The sequence below is a fragment of the Poecilia reticulata genome, chromosome 19, assembly GCF_904066995.2.
Source record: "Poecilia reticulata chromosome 19, P_reticulata-male-v2, whole genome shotgun sequence".
In the NCBI taxonomy this organism is placed as follows: Eukaryota; Metazoa; Chordata; class Actinopteri; order Cyprinodontiformes; family Poeciliidae; genus Poecilia; species Poecilia reticulata.
This window is the reverse complement of record NC_088848.1, coordinates 9,865,632-9,885,810: the sequence shown is the minus strand read 5'-3', so window position 1 is coordinate 9,885,810 and position 20,179 is coordinate 9,865,632. Positions and strand designations below refer to the sequence as shown.

Genomic DNA, 20,179 nt, shown 5'->3' with positions numbered 1-20,179 from the left:
GTAACTTCAAGTTTATTGAGCGAAGTTAAAACAGGATAGATGCCATAGTAGTGTTGCACAGCTGTGTCTGCACTTATACCTGTAAAACCAGGAACACAGTGAATTGAACTCACCAAGACATCTGAGTAAAATTTTCATTTTGTGGATCTGAAAAAACACACTGAAGCCAACTTCAGGACAGTTAATAAAATCTCCTTAAGTAAATAAGTAAATAATAGATGTACATGTGAATAAAGCACATCATCCCTACTGTTAGGTAAGGTGAAGGATCTGTGTTGCTGCAAGCCTGTCATGTCAAATCTGCAATTGGATTTTTAAGGCAATTTTCTTGCCTTGAAAATGCAAAAAAAAAGTTTTGGTTTTAAATCAGAATTTGAATTTTATCAAATGGACAAGTAGTCTAAACATTATTCGCTAAGTATTGATTGCTCATTAATCTTGAATTGTGAGTTTTTAAAACTTAATACTGCAATTTAAACCAAATAATTATTTCACAATATGCAAAAATATTGCCCTCATCTAGTGGAACAATTGCACATTCTTATATTATTTAACTCACATTATTAAGTTAAAATAAGTACCTATTTAAAGTCCTCACTCCCGTTTATTTCTTCTTTCATTTTTTTTTATTTATTTTTAACTTAAAAAAATCTCCAAAGCTGATAAAAAGTTAGCACAACTTACTAATGCAAGTTTGTTTCACAAACTCACACTTTTAAGTTCAAAATCTAAAACTAGCAAGATTTATTTGACTTAGTAGAAGTTAGAAGCCAAAACTAAATGCGACTCAAACGTTTTGCATTGCAAAGATGCTTCAGGGATTCCTATTAGAATGCATCATTAACTCCTTGCAACACCAAGACTGCAAGTCTCCATGGCAACCAATTATTTTTTAAGGTTTTCACACATCTGCGCTAACATTGGTGCAGGAGGGTGTGTGTGTACCTGCTGCTGTCGTTGAGAGCAAATCAGAGTGGGACAGGCTTTTACTGTCTTTTGCAAAGTGCAGTTAGTCTGTTTGATCAGAAGGTGTTGCTGTGGCGTAATCTGTTAAGCATCAGGTTATGATAAAGTTTCAGAATTTGCTTCTTTTCTCTTGCAGAAAACCAAGCGAGATGTGAATAACTTTGACCAGGACTTCACCAAGGAGGACCCGGTGCTGACGCCGACCAACGAGGCCATCATCCAACAGATCAACCAGGACGAGTTCAAGGACTTCTCCTACTGCGCCCCGGAGGAGCTGCAGACCTAACACATACACACACACACACATGCATACACACGCACGCACACACACACACACACACACACACACACACACACACACACACACACACACACACACACACACACACACACACACTTATCAGACAACAGTAACGCCTGGCATGCTTACACTCAGCAGAACCAGAACACACTCTCTCACTCATTCGCACTGTCAATCTTTTCCTTTTAAAGCTCTTGGTTGATGTTACTTTTATGGAGCATTATTTACTTGCATTGTGTCGTTCTTGTTGCCTGGGTTTTATTATGAATATGACTATGACAATAAATATGAACACGCGCACCGCTCTCACACAAATGCACTCTGTTTAGACACATGGATAAACTCACACTGCTTCTCTAACCAGCACCAGCTCTCTCTCTCACTCACACACGCACGCACACAAACACGCACACACACACACACACACACACAGAGCGGCGGTGCGAAGGCTTGTACATAGCCTGTGTCGAGTGGCTGTATCGTGTCGGTATCGTCTGCTATTAAAGGGGGCGTCGTTGCGCATGGACAAGCACCCTTCCTGTGTTATTACTGTCCTTATTGTGGACCAGTTAGGGCCAAACACCCTTTTGTGCAATACCATGACTATCTATATATTTTATTGTTTGTTTGTTTTTTTTTCTTTAAAAATGTTTTGTTCTGTTGGATTTTGGGTGAAATTGCTTTGACTATCACACTCACTGTCCTCCTGTATTACGTACGGCGCCTTGCAGAATCATTCATACCCTTTTTTTTTTAACTTATTCACGTTTATTTTCAGGTGACAACCATAAATATTGATGTGGTTTATGTTGATTTTCTGTGATAAACCAACACAACATGAATCCATAAATGTAAATTGGAAGGAGGATGACAAATAGCACATTTGCACATTTAGAGGCTGACAATTTCCTTCGTTTTTCTTTGCAGAATTGCTCAAGCTAATTTCTATTACTGAGAGAATGTCTTCAAGTCTTGCTATAGATTCTCATTTAATTTTAGGTCTGGACTTTAACTAGGCCATTCCAAGACACGAATAGGCTTCAATCTAAACCAGTGCAGCTTTGGCTGTATCTTTAGAGCCGTCTTGCTGCTGGAATATAAAGTATTTTACAGCCTCAAGCTGTTTTTTTTCAAGTATTTTTATCTCCATCCAATGCATTGCCACAGAATTATGCTGCCACCACTATGTTTTATGATGGAGGTGTTGTTTTCAGTGTGATGTGCAGGAGGAAAATATCAAAAAGGAACATTTTGGGCACAGATTGCTGTCTACGTGGTTTGTAGTGATAGTAAAAACCACAAACAGAAATTCTTCTGCCTATTGTTCAACAATGGCTTCCTTCTTGCCCTAAACGTGGTTTCTACTTTTTGGAAACTTCTTGGAATACTCTACTTTGTTTAGCCGTAAAGGGGGATGACTTTTCTGATTTTTATCTGTCAAATATTGTGAAAGTGATTTATAATTTGCTTCTACTTTGCAGTGATGCAGCTTTGTGCTGGTCTGTCGCTTAAAATCCCATTGAAATACGTTTGAAATTGTTGTGAAATGACAAAGAAATATGGAAACCTACCAGGGGCGTGGATGCTTTTTCCAAGGCGCTGTATGTACAGTGAATGTTACAGGCTATCGAACTAATTATGTGGAGCAGAGTGTTACAGGCGGCCTGTGTAGCATTAAAAAAAATACTCCGGTGTCCAACTGTTTCATCCGTCTGTTAAGTTTCAGAGACCTGCCGGCCGGTGTGAATGTGTTGGCCCGTTTCTTTCTTTCTTTTCTTCAAGTATTGTGAATGTACATTTTTGTGTGCATGAATGTGTGAACTTTAATCTCCTCCACGTCGTGCTCAACTTTTTGTTTTCTGCATTTCTGTATCTATAGCAACCACCAATGTTTTGCCCATCTTCCCTTTTGGCAATTCCTCTTTTCCCTGCTTCTCTTTGTCCCTTTCAGCCAAAAACTGCTCTCACTTTTGCTTTATTATTATTATTTTTGTTTTTCAAAATGGCTTTTCTTTCTTATTGCTGTCTTTTTTAATTATTATATTAATTATTATTATTATTATTATTATTATTATTATTATTATTGTAAAGTGTATCTGGAGGATGAAAAACCTTTATGTGTAAAACTATAACTATACCATTATAGGTCTGTTACAGCCGGTTGTTAGGAAACTTGGTGAACCAGCAGCTGAATTACCTCTCACTTCAAACACGCAGCACTCACTGACTCTCCCCTTTGCTCACCCTCTCTTCCTCCTCCTCCTCCCCTTCACTGTCTCTCTTTCTCTGAACCACACACGCACACACAAAGAGGGACGGTTTGTCGCGTTTCTTGTACAGCGATCTGAAGACGGGCCGGTTTGCTTGTCTGTGCAGTAGAGTCGGTGTGTAGTGATGCTTTGTGCACCCAGGGGTATGGCTGTTCCTGGTCACTCTTATCTTTTACTCTGTGCCAAAAATGTAGTGCAACAGCCGGGCTAGTCCCCCGTCTGGTCTGATTCCAATAAAACACTGAGCTGTCTACATCCATCCCAGACGACTCTGTCTGCTTTTTTTCCCCCCCTTTCTCTCCTTTTTTTGTTACTATTATTTCCTGCTGTTGCACTTTGGAGTCAAATCTGAGGGATGCTGAGAAAGTTTGAAGCCTGAAAAGGGAGGAGCGGAAGGAGGGGATAAGGTGATGCTTTTCCTGGCCAGCCGACCAATCACAGCTCTCGGTCTTTGGAGACCTGCTTGACTGTTTGCATGTAGGAGGTGAGAGGTGACAGTCACTGGAGCCAGGACAGCTCATCTGTGCTGCAGGGAAACCTCTGTTAGCACCATTGCCGCCATGCCGCCAATCGGGGAACTCCGCAGGACGCAATGACGGCCGACAAGGAGAAGAGACGGTAAACCTCTCATTTTCTGATTTCTGTTTTTTTAAATCTGGAGGAAATTAGAACAAGAATAAGTTGGCAAAGATCTGAAGTTGGATAAAAGAGAAGTCTTATTCGCTTCCTCACTTGTTGAGAAATTCGCTGCAGTTGTTTTATAGTCGAGGTCGCAATGTGAGCATTTTTTATTTTTAATCAGCCAGTGTCAGTGTTTTTACTCAACGTATTTACTTATGTAACTTGCATAATAAGGCAAATTTGACAAGTTAAAAATATTCTGTATTCCGCTGTTACATGAACTCAGTAAACTACAGTTCATGTAAATTCTGAACTTCTGTTTATTCTTATTTTTTTCAGATTTTTGTGAATTTATTTAAAAATAATATCAATTTGCTTTAAATTAAAGAATGTTCCATATATATTGTTAGTATTTACATGGTTTTTTTATTCTCTTTTGCCATCTTTGTTTAAATTATTAGAATTAGTTATTGTTTTTATTCATTTTTATCTAATTATTTACCAGTATGTATGTTTAGGTGTGTATATAGTCACACTCATAGTTTTTCAACATCTTTTTTTGTGTACTCCAGTAACCAAGCAATAATATTTTGTTGCCTTTATCCAATGACAATAATAAGTTTTTTGTCGACTAAATTCTTTATACTTTATAGTTTCTTACCTGATTGCCCCTTATATATTATTATTACTGATATTATTTCTTATTGATGGTATGAAATGTGATTTCTTCTCGATGTAAGTACTCAGTTTTTCCCCCTGGTGTCTGCCACGTGCAGCGCGATCAGCCGCGAGGCGGCCCGGCGGCGGCGGCGCGTGGAGTCGGACGTGTTTGGTGATCTGTCCCGCCTCCTGCCGCTCCAGCCCTCCGTCAGAGCTCATCTGGACAAACCGTCCGTCATCCGCCTCACCCTCAGCTACATACGCATGCAGGCGCTGCTCAAAGGTGAAAACACCTTGAAAAAAACCAGCCGTTTGTTGTGTTTAAATAGTCGAATGGAAATGAAGATGAAGTTTGGCTGCAGAGACCAATTTTTAAGAAATATTTCTTGACTTATGAGTTCATGCAAAAAAAAAATCTGACTAAATTCCTTTTCAGTTCAAATGAACGAAGGCAAATAAAAATGCATGATTCATCATTTATTACTGCCTGTAACCTTTTCTTGAAGAATAAAAACTGACAAAGCTTTAGGTGTCAGACTGAGGAAGTGCTACTTCACACCTGGAACAGACTCGCATTCATGTGAAATTTACAGAAATACACCACATCCTATCGTCTGCCGTTTGCATCATTCACAGCAGCACAACTTTCTAAAAACTCATCTCTGTTCCTGGGTTCGAAACAGAAACTGCCGGGTCGCACGCGGAGCTCGGACACGGCATGAGACACCGCCACGGAGGAGAGCCGCAGGACGGATGCCGGTTTGAGTTTGGGAAAGAGACGGAGGGGTTGAACCCGTTGGATGAAACCAGCATGTACCTGAAGATCCTGGAGGGATTTCTCATGGTGCTCTCCACCATGGGAGACATGATCTTCTTATCGGACAACATCAGCAAGTACATGGGCCTGAGCCAGGTGAGTCTGCAGGTGAGAGGTTTTCTGGTGCTTTCTGCTTTTAAGGGTTTTTGTTTTTAACTCTTTGTTTCCTAGCAGACTGAGCTGATGGGGCACAACATCTTTGAGTACACTCACCCGTGTGATCACGAGGAAATCAGACATAATCTACGTCTGACTGCAGGTTGGTGTGTTTTAAAGCTTATCAATGAAAATCCCATTTCTTTTTTGGTGATCTCTTTCCACTGCAGTTTTTCCTTTCACTCAACTTTCCATCAGCATGCTTGAACATTGCTCTCTGTCAACAGCTGCCAGTTCCACTTGTAGAGTCTGATTTTATGCAACAGTTCAATAGTCTTCCAATGATTCAGTGCATCCATAATGCATTTTTTATTTCATATTCTAACTTTTTCAAGATGTTGAACTCTAGGTTTTCATTATCTGTAAGCTATAATAATCAAAATTGCCAGAAATAAATGCTTGAAAAACATCCCTTAGAGTGTGAAGACGCTACCTGATTTTCACTTTTTAAATTGAGTTACGGAGCCACACCTTTAAATAGACGTTCAATAAATTAGAATATTATTGAGAAGTCCGTTTATTTCACAAACTTTATCACCTTATTGATAACAATATTGTTGTGGTAACAACAATATTACCACATCACACTCTGCAAAAACTCTAAATCTTACCAAGTATTGTTGGTCCCGTTTGAAGTCCAAATATTTTAAGACAAAACTAACTTACAGGCAACGTTTCAGCAAGATATAGGAGCTTGTTTTGAGTAAATAATTCCTTAATATCGATTAAAAATAGTACTAGTGCTACTCAAATTATTTCACTGGTAACAAGACATTTTTCCCATGTTGTAGGTGAAATAATCTCCCAGTTGAACTGGTACTTTTTATCAATATTATGTAATTATTGACCTAAAACAAGCTCCCATGTTTCGCTGAAAAGTTACTTTAAGTTAAAATATTGGCATTTGAAACTAGACAAAAAAAAAATACTTGGTAGGATTTTGTGTTTTTTCAGTGCATAAATTAATTTTACATAGACGGATGTTGGAAAGTCTTTATTTCTGTTAGCAATGATGATTTTCCGCTTTCTGTTAATGAAAACGTAACATTTAATACAAGAGTATTACATCAGACCAATAAAATAAACAATTTTTAATGCAGAAATGTAGCATTAATCAAAAGTATGTTTAATACTTAAGATTTGTCAGTTTTCAAAAGTAATGATCTAATTTATCTGTTCCTCTGGAGAACTTGGGTGCAGCCAGAAGAGGGATTTCGTCATGAGGATAAAAAGCGCTCTGACGCACCGAGGAAGAGTCGGGAACCTCAAGTCGACCACCTGGAAGGTCGGTGGTGCAGGTTCAGGCTTCCGACCCAGAAGTCGGGTTCTGGCGCAGCTGTTAACTCTGCTCTGCATGCCTCCAGGTGCTCCACTGTCAGGGCAGAGTGAAGCTGTGCGCGGCCTCGTCTTCGGTGTCCTGCCTGCTGCTGACCTGCCGACCTCTGCCGCTCTCACACACGCTCCTCAGCACGCACACCTTCACCAGCCAGCACAGCATGGACATGAGGTTCACATACTGCGACCAGAGGTGCATAAATTCACCGCCGTTAGCCACAGCTTGTAGGATCTCAGTTTTCAACAATCCTCCTTGAGTCACTTTAGAGAACATTACTATTCAGATTTAGGACTTAAATGGAAAAAAATAACATTAAATGTTTTTTTTTAAACTCATGTATATATGAATGCTTTGCTTTTGCACACTATAAAGAACATTATTCAAATCACTTTTCAAATCACTTTATTATTAAATAAAAAAAGATGCACACATATGAAGAGCAAGTTTGGTTTTCACAAAAACCTGACTAATTTTACACAAGTTATGGCACAAGTCTAAGATGCTCCCAAATATTGAATTATTTTGTTTTTGTGACGTTCAGATTAAAATAAACGAAGTGATAGGATTAGGCCTGTCACAATAACAAACTCAATCATTTTCACTTGCATAATTTATCATTTTTCTTTTTTCTACCAAATGATAAAAATCTTCAGTCTGGTAATTTGGTCTCAACCTGCCCTTATTTTGAAGGACAGTTTTGTTTATAGAGACTCCATGATTTATTTTATTTGTTGTTTCTGTTTTGTTTATTTATTTTGGATATTTAAAATACTTTCCAGTCCCAATAGTAAATGTTGATCAGAATTTAAAGTTTATTGATCTTTGACAATATGTTCCTGCATTATTATTACTTGAAAATGGTCTCAGAACAACAATATTATCGTTTATGGCAGTAACTTCTGGGACAATTTATCATCCAGCAGAATTTGTTTTCGCGACAGGCCCAGCAAGGATTAACTTTGATTGAGTTTGAAAGTGTGTTTTGTTTTGTGGTTCTGAGTCCGACCCACCTCTTGGTGGCAACCTCTGTCTTCACTGTGGTTAAGATGGTGAATTACGGTGAACATGAGGTTTAACAGGAAGAGGCCAAACTGCCTCTTGTGTCGAATTTTGGTGGTTAGTTTTATCTCTTGCATTCTGTCTCGCTCTATTTCTGTATTTCTACTTTTATTTGTCTAAATTTGTAGCTGTAATTACTTCCACATTTACTTGTTTAGTTCCGTATTGCTATATTTTATTATATCTACTTTTCTGTCTTTGAATAAGATGGGAGGCCTGAACCTCACCAGAACCTGTCAGGCTGTGACTAGATCTGAAAACAGCTACTTACATGACTGTTTATAACCGTAACATCACTTCCTTTTAAAGAACCAGGACATCCTGTTATACTAGTCTGAATATTTCTTTAAATAATTACTTCTTTCTCAGTCTGAAGCTTTTTTCCCATAGAGAAACATTGCAGTTTGTTAAAAATTAGCTATTAATTTTGGATGTGGCTCCAACTAACCACCAACTATATGAGGTTTTGGTGATAGGACAGCAAAAACATCATGGTTTATTTATAATAATTAAATAAAAGTTAGATATTACTAAGTACTTCCATTAAATCTCAAAGTATTTTTTTTAGTTAGCTGAAAAACCTAAATCAAGAAGAAAAAGTTTGACAATAATTTAAGAAAACAAATGAAACAAAACAAAGTAAAGAAACAAGTGCAGAGGAATTAACTAACATGGCAACCGTGAAACCCTGATAAGGTCAGAAAAAACACTTTACATTTTAACTTAAGTAGCTATCACCAAAATAGCTACTAAAATTATTCCTACTAACTTCCTTTAATGGAATTTTTTTTAATGCATTTTTTAACTCAAATTAATTACTATTGCATCTCAAAAAGCATCAATAAAAATATTGCTGTGATCGCCTGAAAATAACGTCACTTAACCTCATGCTAAGATATGCAGATGTTCAGTCTGCACTGATGAAGTGCATCAGCTTATCTGGCCTGGCTTCAGCTGGAGGGTGACGACCTGCTGAATTATTCTCCAATTCAGCAAATAATTATTGCCTCATTTTGTCATTAATTCAGTTGAAAAAGTGAAAAATGACACATTATTTAGCTTCTCCACAGACTGATTTATATAAAGCATTTATTTACGTTTATTTTTATGATTATGCCTAATACAGTTACCAAATAAATGAATCGCATTTTTTCCTTCCACTCAACTTCCTATTAGTGTTCTAGAGTACAGTTCTCAATGGCTTATGCATGTGACTTTTTTACCTTCAACAGTGGGTTTTTGATTGAAAATAAAGAGAATATTTTATATATTTGATTGAAAATAACAATAATTAATATTTTTAAATATAAAAACAAATGCTGATTTAAGCAATTTTCCCCCATTTTTTATGGATTTTCATGACAGAATGAAACTAAAAGTACAAATATTATTTATTGAAATCAATTTTTGTCTATCATTTATGTTTTCTTACATCGTTTTGAAAAAATATTAGCATCTCATTGGAAAAACATATTATCTATCCTCTTTTTGTACGTTTTTTACTTAAATCTTGAAAATTACATGTCGTCTTTTTTTTCTAAATTAGTTTAATTTTGTTACTCTGAGGGGGAAAATGGAAAAAATTTGGACTGTAGCGGTTGCAGATCGCTGGTGTCATGTGTCAGTGACTGTCGACCATTTTTTAGGTTACCAGATGTTTGGTTTTCCTTTGAAGTCTGAGTTTAAAGACTTAAGCTTTAACCTTGAATTAAATTACTGAAATAATTTATCTTTACGACAACACTACAGTTATTATTTTTAACACTGTCACTTTATTCTTCAGCTCATCAAAATATGGATTATAAAATTAGAGTCCAGATCAACAGATTTTTAATGTGTTATCAGGGGAAATCTGCAATGAATCACCAAAATTAGCTGATCTTTGTTTTCCAAACCTCCAATTTTGTCCAAGAATTGAGAGGAATTTCCCTCCAGCGTGAAACAACAGGTGGAAGAGGGGAAGCAGTCCGCTACGTGACACGCTGGTCACCCTGCAACCACACAGAAAACTCCAGTCACTCCAGTTCCTTTCAGTTCAAGCCAGTAGAGTGCTACATAGGAAACTTTGAAATTAATTGTTTTTTTCTTGAAACCACAACCCAGTCTTTGTTTCACATGATAAAATGAGACGATGAAGGAAGCACATTTAAGTTACGACAGCTGCAAAGTGAGCATGTGCAAAACTCAATAAAATTCAAACATTTTAATTTGATAAGCCTGAATAGAATCCAGTACAACCAGTAGCTATCAGACGTCATCTAGTTGGTAAATAAAGTAAATATAATGTAGATTTTAGTCTCCATCTGGTCTGTGAAGGCATCATCATAGGCAACAGATGGGTCAAATTAAAAGTTTTAAAGCAGAGTTACTCTAAAATAAATAATACCACAACTCCAAACCTACCAAAAAATGTCTGTCCACCAGCCGCTATGTCTCTGGTGGCTCTGAGGGAGCTGCAGAGATCCACAGCTCATGTGGGAGAAAGAATTCCACATCTTTTATATAATAATATAAATTCGTAAAATCATTTTTTTCTTTCTGATGCACTTTTTTATGTTGGTCTATCACACAAAATCCCATTTAAACATAGCAAAGTTTGTGTTGTGAATCTGTGAAATTCTTAAATATGAGCACTGTGATTATTGGTGTAGCAGCTTGTAAGTAGTCAGAAGAAATATTTCCTTCTGTTTTTGATCAAAATCTGTTATAATCTTTCCAAACAACAACCTCTCAGTTATCTTGTGTTGGATTTGCGCGTCACTATACTTGTGAAATTAAGCAGAACTAATATTTCCTCCGTCAGTGCTGAATGTGATGAAATTGCTTAAAAAGGAAGTAAAATTGTTACATGTAACACATGTCCGTGTCAATTTGTCAGGGCTTGTTCTGGATAAAATCAATGAAGTTGCTGAAGGTGTTAAAGGTTAAATTTGCAGAAGGTTCTACAAAAAACCTTTAAAAGTTCAATCTGCTCAAACAGTCCTGCAAAAACAAAAAGAAAATTGTTTCATAGATGTCATTGTTTATTGCATTACAACTCTTTTTAGTGTTTTTGACTGTGGAACGTTGTCTTTTTAAGGAAATAATTTAGAAAAACTTTGTGTTTTTCTAACACAGAGTTTAAAAAAACCTTGTTTTTTCTAAAATTTAAATTAAATTAAATTAATAATTTCATTTAATGATTAAGTCATTAAAATAATTGATAATTAAAATCATTAAAATAAAGTATAATCATTAAATGGTTTAATGATTAAAACAGTATTTAACCATTAAATTATAATTGAATATTAAAGATTCAATAATAATCCTTAAGACATAATTAAAGATTAATGTTAAATAATCTTTACTCAACATTAATAAAGATTATTTTTATATATACAGTTTTATGTTATATAAATAATCTGAGAAATTTCAAGAACATTTCACATTAATATGTCTGTTCTGGACATAGAAATCTAGAAAAAGCAACACGGCTTCTTTTTACCTCCCTAATTTTTCCTATTTCTGCTGCTCAGGTTTTGACGTTTTATTCTAAACCTTCAATTAAAAATGTTCAAAAAATGCTGCGTTCGTCTGAAAGTTTCAGTTTTGTGAAATAAATGAATCGTAAATGAATCTGGTGTGTTTGTGTTTGTGAAGAGTGACTTCTCTTCTCGGCTACCAGCCCGAGGAGCTGCTGGGCCGATCCATCTACGATCTCTGTCACACGCTGGACACAAGCTGCCTGAACAAAAACCACCTGAACCGTAAGCCCTGACACACATGCGCACACACGCGTACACACACACAAACACACACACACCTGTGTGACTGTCTCACCTGATCCTGCAGTGTGTCTGAAGAGCCAGTCGGTCAGCGGTCAGTACCGGATGCTGGTGAGGAGCGGAGGTTACGTCTGGGTGGAGACTCACAGCGCCGTCATCCCGGGCGTCCAGCCGTCCAGGTCCAGACCCAACCCCAGCCAGCCGCTCTGCATCCTCAGTGTCACCTACATCCTCAGGTGTGTTTAAAAAATACAGATGATAAAACTTATAGATTAATTCTTCTTGTTTTTCCTTTTTCTGTTCATTTCTGTGGCTTAGAGGTACTGACAACTTTTAAATCTGAGAATTTACAAGACCAATAATGTGTTTTCATTTAGAAATGGTAAGACTGACACAACATTAATGGAAAGGAAAAGTTGTGGTGGAAACATATCTACAGGCAAAGGAGAAAGTAGTAAATTCACTCTGTACTCAGTCGGGTTTCCATTTGCATGAAGTTGGCCACCTACGTTTTTCAAATTACCTGAAATTTGTATCAAATGTTTGTGCTACATTTGTACAAAAAAAATAAATTAGTATATATAAAAAATTAATAAATATTTCCAGAGGTCAACCAGTCCCCACACATATACAAGATTAAACAAATTTTGTGTCAATCATCTGCACTACAAATGGTCTTGATAAAATGCAGAGGACTATGACCAGCAGATGACATGGATCCTTAAATCTGTACTGAAACTTCACACTGGACATTCATTTCCAAATGAAAATCAAAGCTTATTTTTTCATGAAAACAGAAATTTCTGTTGGTTGTGCATTTTTTCCTTCCACTAAGCTTTCCATTTACTTGTTTATATAATCTGTAAACATTCTGCTTCTCTGGCAGTGCCTTTTTGTGGCTTACAGTCAAAATCTGAGGTCAGCAGTATTCTTCTTGATTTTGTAGATCAAAACATAACATATTTTTAGTCTTTTCTGAGAAAATGAAAGTTCTATTTATCAACTAAATTAGCTTAAAATGTTTTATTAATGATATTCTAAAGGTGCTGAGAAGCATTTCTGTTGAATTGTGCCTTTAATGATGTCAGCTCTGTGTCACAGCGGAGTGGAAGAGCCGTCTCTGCAGCTCTCTTTGGATCAAACTTTCCAGAGATACTTGAGATGAAATCAGAGCTTGAAGAAAAAAAATCTGCTGGGACCAAAACTCTACAAGCTTTTTTTTTTTAATGTATTATTTTCCCTAATATTATGTTTAATAAAATTTTACTTTTGTCTTTCCAAAACGACTTGTGCTTTGTTCTGCTTCTTACAATATCTCGATGCAAAGCTGTGACGCGCCTCCAGAAATTTGCTGTAATGTTGAGTTCAGTGGCGGTTCAGGCAGATAACCCTCCAACTTCTCCGTTTGGTATCGTAGTTTCATAATCGCTGCTGCAGACTGTGGTTGTCAGGCAGTTGACAGGGCGGAGTCACATGAAACGTGTTGACAAAAACAGGCTGTTTGACCTTTCCTTGACCTCCCTGGGTCTGACCGTGCTTCCTATGGGGTCGGCTGCTGGGCCACCTGACACGTGTGGTGCGTGCAGGACGCGCACACACAGATACGCACTCTGCTGATCAGGAGATGTGAGTAGATGCAAGTCGAAGCCGCAGCTTCCTGAATAGAGGCAGTCGACAGGAAAGTTCTCGTGGGAACTGCGTAAACTTTTTACCTCTCGACCTCTGAATGCACGCCAAGTTTCACTGTAACCGGCTGCAGTGCAGAAAAGAGAGAGAGAGAGTAGAAAATAGCTTCAGAATGAAATGCATGAAGATTGTTGTCAATAAATTAAAACTGTCATCTCAACCGATTTAAATTTGTTCTTGTGACTTCATCATAAGCGCCTAGTAGCTCTTCGGTAAACAGATCAGCAGGTGGAACGATATTTTTAGATCAAGGTAAAACGTAACTGAACCAAAACGAAAAAAAACAACAAAAAAAGTCAGAATAAAGAAAAACAAAATACAGAATGTGACTATGTTGAAAAGCCAAAACAAATCAGAAATCCTTAAAATTCCTAATTTATTTTGGTCTTAAGGGTTTAATTATTTATCGTCTGGAATCTGAAGCTGTTCTTTAGGTTAAAGTTGCACCTTTTAGTGCAAACCATTTACCTCAGAACCACCACTTTGTCTTTATTTTTAGGATTTAAGATAAAGATAAATTCAATTTAACAAAAAGAGGATGGCTAGTTTTTTCTGTGGGGTAGAAAATAATGTAAATAAAAAAGCACAGATTCCAAACAAGAAAAACAGATATAAAAGCAAATTACTGCTACGTTTAGTGTCATTTTCGTGGATAAACAATGCAACTACTGCTGAAAAACACACCTTTAAAAACCTAATTGTGTCATTATATCTGTTTAAAACATTAGCTTGTTCCATTTAATGTTTAGCAAAAGTTATTAAGAGCCTCTTTGGAGGGTTCGAAGAGCCACAAACCCCTGACCTATCGGATAAAATACCTTTAAAATAAATAATTTTTTCTTGTAATGTGAATACTTTTGACTAAAGGGAAATAAAAACCGCAGGTTCAATTACCATACAATTTATATTAATGTGTAAGTTTTGTTTTCCGTAATTATTGTGGGAGGGTAAAAATGGAGGTCAGGGATTTCCCCGTAGAGGGCGCCAGAGATCTCAGTTTGAAACCGGAACTGTGAGTAAAATAATGCATTAAATATCTTGGTGAATTCTTCGAGAGTGATCAACAAATTACAGCAAATTATAATGTGTAATTGATATAACTGATTAATCATCGGACTTGTTAGTGTTTAGATGACGTTTGCCTCAATGTATATGTATATTTTGGTTCAGTTGGAAGTATAAGTGCTTAGTTTATCTTTCCAGACTGAGTCACAGTGCGGCATCAGAAGTGTAAAGTTCTAGCTCCACCTAGTGGTCAGATGGAGTTACTGAAAGCTGCGTTTTTCAAGATTCACATATATTCAGGAAACCCGGATGCAGAATAAACAAAGTGTTCATCTGATGACCTTCATCTAGCTCCTCTTGGACAGCAAAGGTACAATTTATTTAAAGATTTGTCTAAAAAAATGTTAATTTGCTGATTTGATTTGATTCTTTGTAATGCATCTGTGTGAATTAAATTACTGAAGTAAAGAAACCTGTCGCTGATATTCCAGTTTCCAGTTTATTAAGATGCATCTGTAGTAAATAAATGTATTCTATTTTCCGCTATATTTTGCCATCTTTTTTCAAATTAACAAAGCTTTTATTTGTAGGGATGAATGATTTATCATCTGCACAAATTATTGACAGAATACTATCACACATTAGAGACGTGTGGCGCTAATCTTCTCGCCCTTTGGCTTCTGCTGCTCAGCAGGTAATTCTGCAACGTAAAGCCATAAAATTAAACATGCGGCCTTCCTTTCTGAAATAGAAGTTGTATTGAGTAGAAATGGCGTCTAGGAATAAGTTTAAAACAACAAAAGTCTGGTCCTTTAATTCTTTAGAGGAAGGGTGTCCAAAGTGTGGCCTGGGGACCATTTGTGGCCTTTGAACTAAGTTTTGTGGCCCCAACTGCAGCTCAAAAATTATACAAATTTACTTGTTGAACTTTAAATTTTTATTCCGCGTGTAATTATTGTTGACATAATTTACTTGCAATGAAAAATGTTAATCATAACACAAATCATTTGTCTTTTCTCAACAATTTTTTTAATAATAACTTTTTCCAGACACTTTTACTGAAAGCCAACTTTCTAGTACCGAAGTCAGCTTTTATTTAATTTATTAAACTAGGTTAAATATAGCTAAAGCTTTGAAAGAAAGTGATTTGAATTCATTTTTTATAACAGAGTTTGAAAATGATAACTTTTATTTTGTGTAACAAAATGTGTAAACTCCTTTTTAAGTGTATGATCTTTCATAACATCCCTTTCTTACAAAAAAAAGTAAAATTTCAGTGATTTCAGTTTTTCTTATTATTTTCCCATGATTATTTTTGACTAAATGATTTTGAGACTAAGCGTTTGGCCACGCCTACTTTGGAGGCTTTGGACTCATTTGCAGATTTGTGCAGAATCATCAAGTGTGACTTTTTTATTTAGGAAAAACTTACAGGACCTTAATCTGATCCAGATTTTATTGTGCCGTTATTTCTGTGCATTTAAATGACCTCAAACTTCTTGTGGGGTTTTCACTGAAATAACTAAAATTGTCAACCAATTTTTGCAGGTTTCGTGCATGAAAAGGCCTGATGAGCACAAGGACGGGGTGCGCAACAGATGAGGAAGCAGCGGTTACTCTGACAGCTTCAGGATGTAAAACTGAAAGAATAAAATGCCAACATGAGCAGATTGTGAGGCAAAAACCATTATTAAGCAAGCAGGAAGACGCTTTCTGTTCCACTTTAAACATGCATGTAATTCTGCTGAGCAGGCCTTTATTTTATCATTCACACCACCCTCACCTGTTTTTATGCTGACCCCTTCCCTCCCCGTCACGCTCCTCCGGCTGGGTGGGAGTTGTCCGGCTGTCGGCCAATCAGAGGACGGTGTTCACCCTTTAACGTGAACACTGATAAATCAAAGTGTGTCAGTGAGAGAAACACAGAGAGAGGAAACGAGTGATAAGATTAAAACCAGAGCAGACAAGGAGGAGGCTCTCGTTCTGACTGGAGTGATTTTTCTAGGAGTTTGTTTTTCTTTGCTTTACATTTCAGAAGCATCTTTTGAAATTTGGTTGCATATTTATGGAAACCTTTAAGCCACTTTAGTTCATGTTCAGCAGTCATGAGTTAAAACGTTCTGCTAGTTATATTGAGTTGTGATGAACATAAATAATTTCAGCTTGTATGACAGCCTCACTTCTGTCTCTCTGCCTCAGGGCAGCTGTGGCTACAATGTAGCTCACAATCATCAGTGCGTGAATGTTGTGAAAGTCGCTTTGGAGTCCACTGACTTGATAAATCACTATATAAATGCAGACTATTTGTTTATATAGAGCCAATACACAACACACGTCATCTCACTTAGCAAAAGAAAGTCATTTTAATCTATGGGTGGGCAATATGGACTTAAAATGTCATCACGATATTTTGAGATTATTATTATTTCAATAAAAGTGATTATATCAACTATTTATTAATCATTTTTAGGTAAATAACCACAAACACAAATATTGCTCTTGAGAAATATTCCCATTTGTAATATGCTGCATAAAAAATATGATTTGTATCACTAAGCTGCACGCAGTAACAGCATTTAATCCTATTTTTCAATTTATTAATATGTATTGATATTCTCATTGAGCAAACAGTGGAGAAAATAGTAAATATTTAGACGGATTTGAGGTTAAGACTTTTTAAGTCCTCCTGAAGTCACAGCTAAGCAGAATGCCTAACCAGATGTAGCTTCTACAAAGGGTGAGGATTTAAAAACTGTACACTTCTGAGAGCCAGTGTGTGCATATATTTGGGGCTGTATGAATAATTATGACCCTTCGTGAAGGCTTGTGAATTCAAACTTGAATAAAACCCTACAGGTTGTTATAAACTCCTGCTCTCGTTGAATGCATTTAAACGTCTCACGTCTTCCTGACGACTTTCTACGTCATTGCATCTTTTTGCATCTCTGCAGGATGCGTTCACCCCTCGTTTCCTTTACATGCTGCTTGTCAGGCCTCACTTTATCTTTACTGCTGTTTACTTATCTGCTTGAAAGAACAAAGGCAACAAACACATGAATGTCTGAAATGTATGTGCTTTCTCTCTTGGTTTTCATAAGAAAGGTAAATTGTGTGGTTGTTTCATCTCCGTCTAAAGTCAGGATATCAGCTTTTAGAGCCGATAACGTTTATGATCACTTGGACGGGAGATAAGGTGCAGCATTATTGCATTAATTTAATGAAAGACTCGTTTGTACATGAATGACTGGACATAAAAGATTAACTTCAAACAGATCTGAAGCCTGCATGTAAAAGTCCCAGCTGAGCCATGAAACCTGTTGTGTTTCATACAGTGTTGTGTAATTGTGCACTTGTTCTGCTGTTTAGCCACATGGACTGATATTTGCACTTGCATCCCAGGAAATGAATCTAATCTTATCGCGTGTGCAGAGTCCACAGGTGCAGGTCTGGGGTCAGGGCCTCATGCAGACGCGCTCAGCACTGAGCGCCATGTTGACCAGTTGACGACTTATCCACAGGGTTGTGCTTCAGCCTGAATGAACAACCCCATGTTCAGCAGCATGCATGCACTATCTGTTACACTGTTGCTGAGTCGGTGTCTTTGTGAGGCCTGTTTTTATTTCTGGATGATTACAGGCAGGCCGAAACAGATAACACTGATCTACCAGCATCTGCAATTATATGTGAAGATAATCTGCACCTACAATTCTCCAGAGACAATTAAAAAGCTTACTGGCTGATCTACTTAACTACTGCAAAGATCAACTTTGCTTCATCGCTGTAAAAATGGCATATATGATCAATCGCTTCTCTTTTATTCACATAAGGAACATAATTTCTTGCTTTTGTTGCTGTAAGTTTCTTGTGCGACAATTTTTTTAAAAGGATTTTACATAAAATCAAAAAATTATGGACCCTCCCCCCTTTACCAGATTGTCTTAGAAAAACAGTGTCTTTAGTCAGGGGCTTCTTCAAATTTGCTGTAATACAGACTGCTACAGGAGATCTTTCCTGCCCAGATCCATCACCATCAACTCATGAGTGATGCCATCACAACAATCAGACATCAGTTTAGCTCCTTCAATAATCATTTGTGCTAAATGGAAAGTTAATGACTGATGAGTGAAATCTGGACCTCTGCAGATCCAATCTAGCTGTGTCATTTACCCAACAGATCAGGGAAGTGCTGATGACAGCAGGCCTCACAGAGACCCTTTGATCAAACCACAAAGTACAAAACTTTTTCCCTTGTTGTTGCTCTAAGTAAGCTAATGAATGACCTGGCTACGGTACAAATAACAGCAGAAGGCTTTTGCCCTCAAACGAAGTATCTTGATCCAAATCCATATTCATCATTCATTGAAACATGAGTAATATTCAATAATATGATGGTTTATGGGTGCTAAATAGCCAAGCCTTCATGTCTCCTAAGGGAGACTTACTGCATCTGTTGATGCCCCTTTAATCAACAATCATGTAATATGAAGACCACATCAATTTGGAGTACCTTTTTGTAAAGTTACAGGCAAAAAGCAGTCATTTTGGCTATTTAGTCATGAAAGCAAAAAAATGGAGGTGTATTTTTAAATTCTTATTTATTAATATATTGATATCAACATTTCAAACGAAGTATTAGCAATTAAATTGCTAATAAAAAAGTTAAGATATTAAAATTCGATATAAATATTTAGTTGGCAAGCTAAATATTAAACTTCAAACAAAATATGTAGTTAATAAGCTAAATATTTAACTTCAAATTAAATATTTAGTTGCTTTTAGTTCTTTTTTATTATTAATTTTATCACTGGGTAAGAAGATTTTGAGCGTGTCATTGAAAATGTTTTTTGGAAAACGTCGATCATGAATGCTTGATTATTATTGGTCCAAATTTGACGCAACTTACGTATGGGGGCGGGGCATCAGTCAATATTTTCTCCTTATGGCGGACAACAGAAAGTATGACAGTGGAGCGCAGAACAGAAAGGGAAGGGAACGAAAAATAGACAACCGCGGCAAAGATGGTGAGGAAGAAAATGCCCGAGCTTACGGGCTTTTTTAAAAACCTTAGCGGAGATGAAACAGAACCATCGTCCTCAAAACGTTAGCATTGCTAACAGCGGCACTACGATCCCGCCAGATCCTGGAACTGTGGCTGATCTGGCAGTGGAAACGTGATCTTCTTCGTCAGCTGCGGGCTTATTGGGCTGAACAAGGACAGGGGATCTGTCAAAAATATGGATGTTAACTTTCAAGCATCTGAACGGGTGTGCAACTCTTCTCCAAGTCGCACTTCAAACGTAGGCTCGCAAAACGTGAGTACATTCAAAGTCAGTGGCTGCTAGTCATCAGTCATGATTTCAAACGTCCTGGCGCCGTTCAGTTTGTCACCTACTGCAGAAATCGACCCAAAATCTTCTGCGATCGACGTATTGAGCACCCCTGCTCTAGCATAACACGAAAGGTTCAGAAACAATATGAAATGAGGGGGGTATTTATTAACTAATTAAGTCGTGTTTGACTTAATCAAACACGATTAAG

At 37.0% G+C, this 20,179-nt stretch overlaps 2 protein-coding genes across 5 annotated transcripts in view; both read left to right on the top strand.

Moving 5' to 3' along the window:
* Positions 1-3,796, top strand: part of prkcea (protein kinase C, epsilon a) — a 48,704-nt gene extending 44,908 nt beyond the window's left edge. The window contains exon 15 of the mRNA XM_081600609.1: positions 1,103-3,796. Within this exon, the coding sequence (XP_081456735.1) occupies positions 1,103-1,252 (150 nt within the window). The 3' untranslated portion in view covers positions 1,253-3,796. The remainder of the gene's footprint in view (positions 1-1,102) is intronic.
* A 125-nt stretch (positions 3,797-3,921) lies between these two features.
* epas1a (endothelial PAS domain protein 1a) lies at positions 3,922-13,233 on the top strand. 4 transcript variants are annotated; one of them, XM_081600612.1, is made up of 9 exons: positions 3,922-4,155; positions 4,935-5,101; positions 5,502-5,731; positions 5,810-5,894; positions 6,979-7,076; positions 7,156-7,319; positions 11,826-11,932; positions 12,018-12,186; positions 13,039-13,233. In XM_081600612.1, the coding sequence occupies exons 1-9, from the start codon at positions 4,130-4,132 to the stop codon at positions 13,175-13,177; spliced, it is 1,185 nt and encodes a 394-aa protein (XP_081456738.1). In that variant the 5' UTR covers positions 3,922-4,129; the 3' UTR covers positions 13,178-13,233. The 4 variants fall into 4 exon arrangements, with proteins under 4 accessions (XP_081456738.1, XP_008435286.2, XP_081456737.1 ...); XM_008437064.3 differs by having other exon boundaries at positions 5,807-5,894; positions 13,052-13,233; XM_081600611.1 differs by having other exon boundaries at positions 5,807-5,894.
* Positions 13,234-20,179: the final 6,946 nt, after the last annotated feature.

What these genes read in the sequence shown, in the direction of transcription:
- epas1a (XM_081600611.1), top strand. Translation starts at nt 4,130, where the DNA reads ATGACGGCCGACAAGGAGAAGAGACG. An exon ending in TAATCTACGTCTGACTGCAG is followed by an intron (nt 5,895 to 6,978) that starts GTTGGTGTGTTT and finishes GTTCCTCTGGAG; the next exon opens with AACTTGGGTGCAGCCAGAAG. An exon ending in TTCACATACTGCGACCAGAG is followed by an intron (nt 7,320 to 11,825) that starts GTGCATAAATTC and finishes GTGTTTGTGAAG; the next exon opens with AGTGACTTCTCTTCTCGGCT.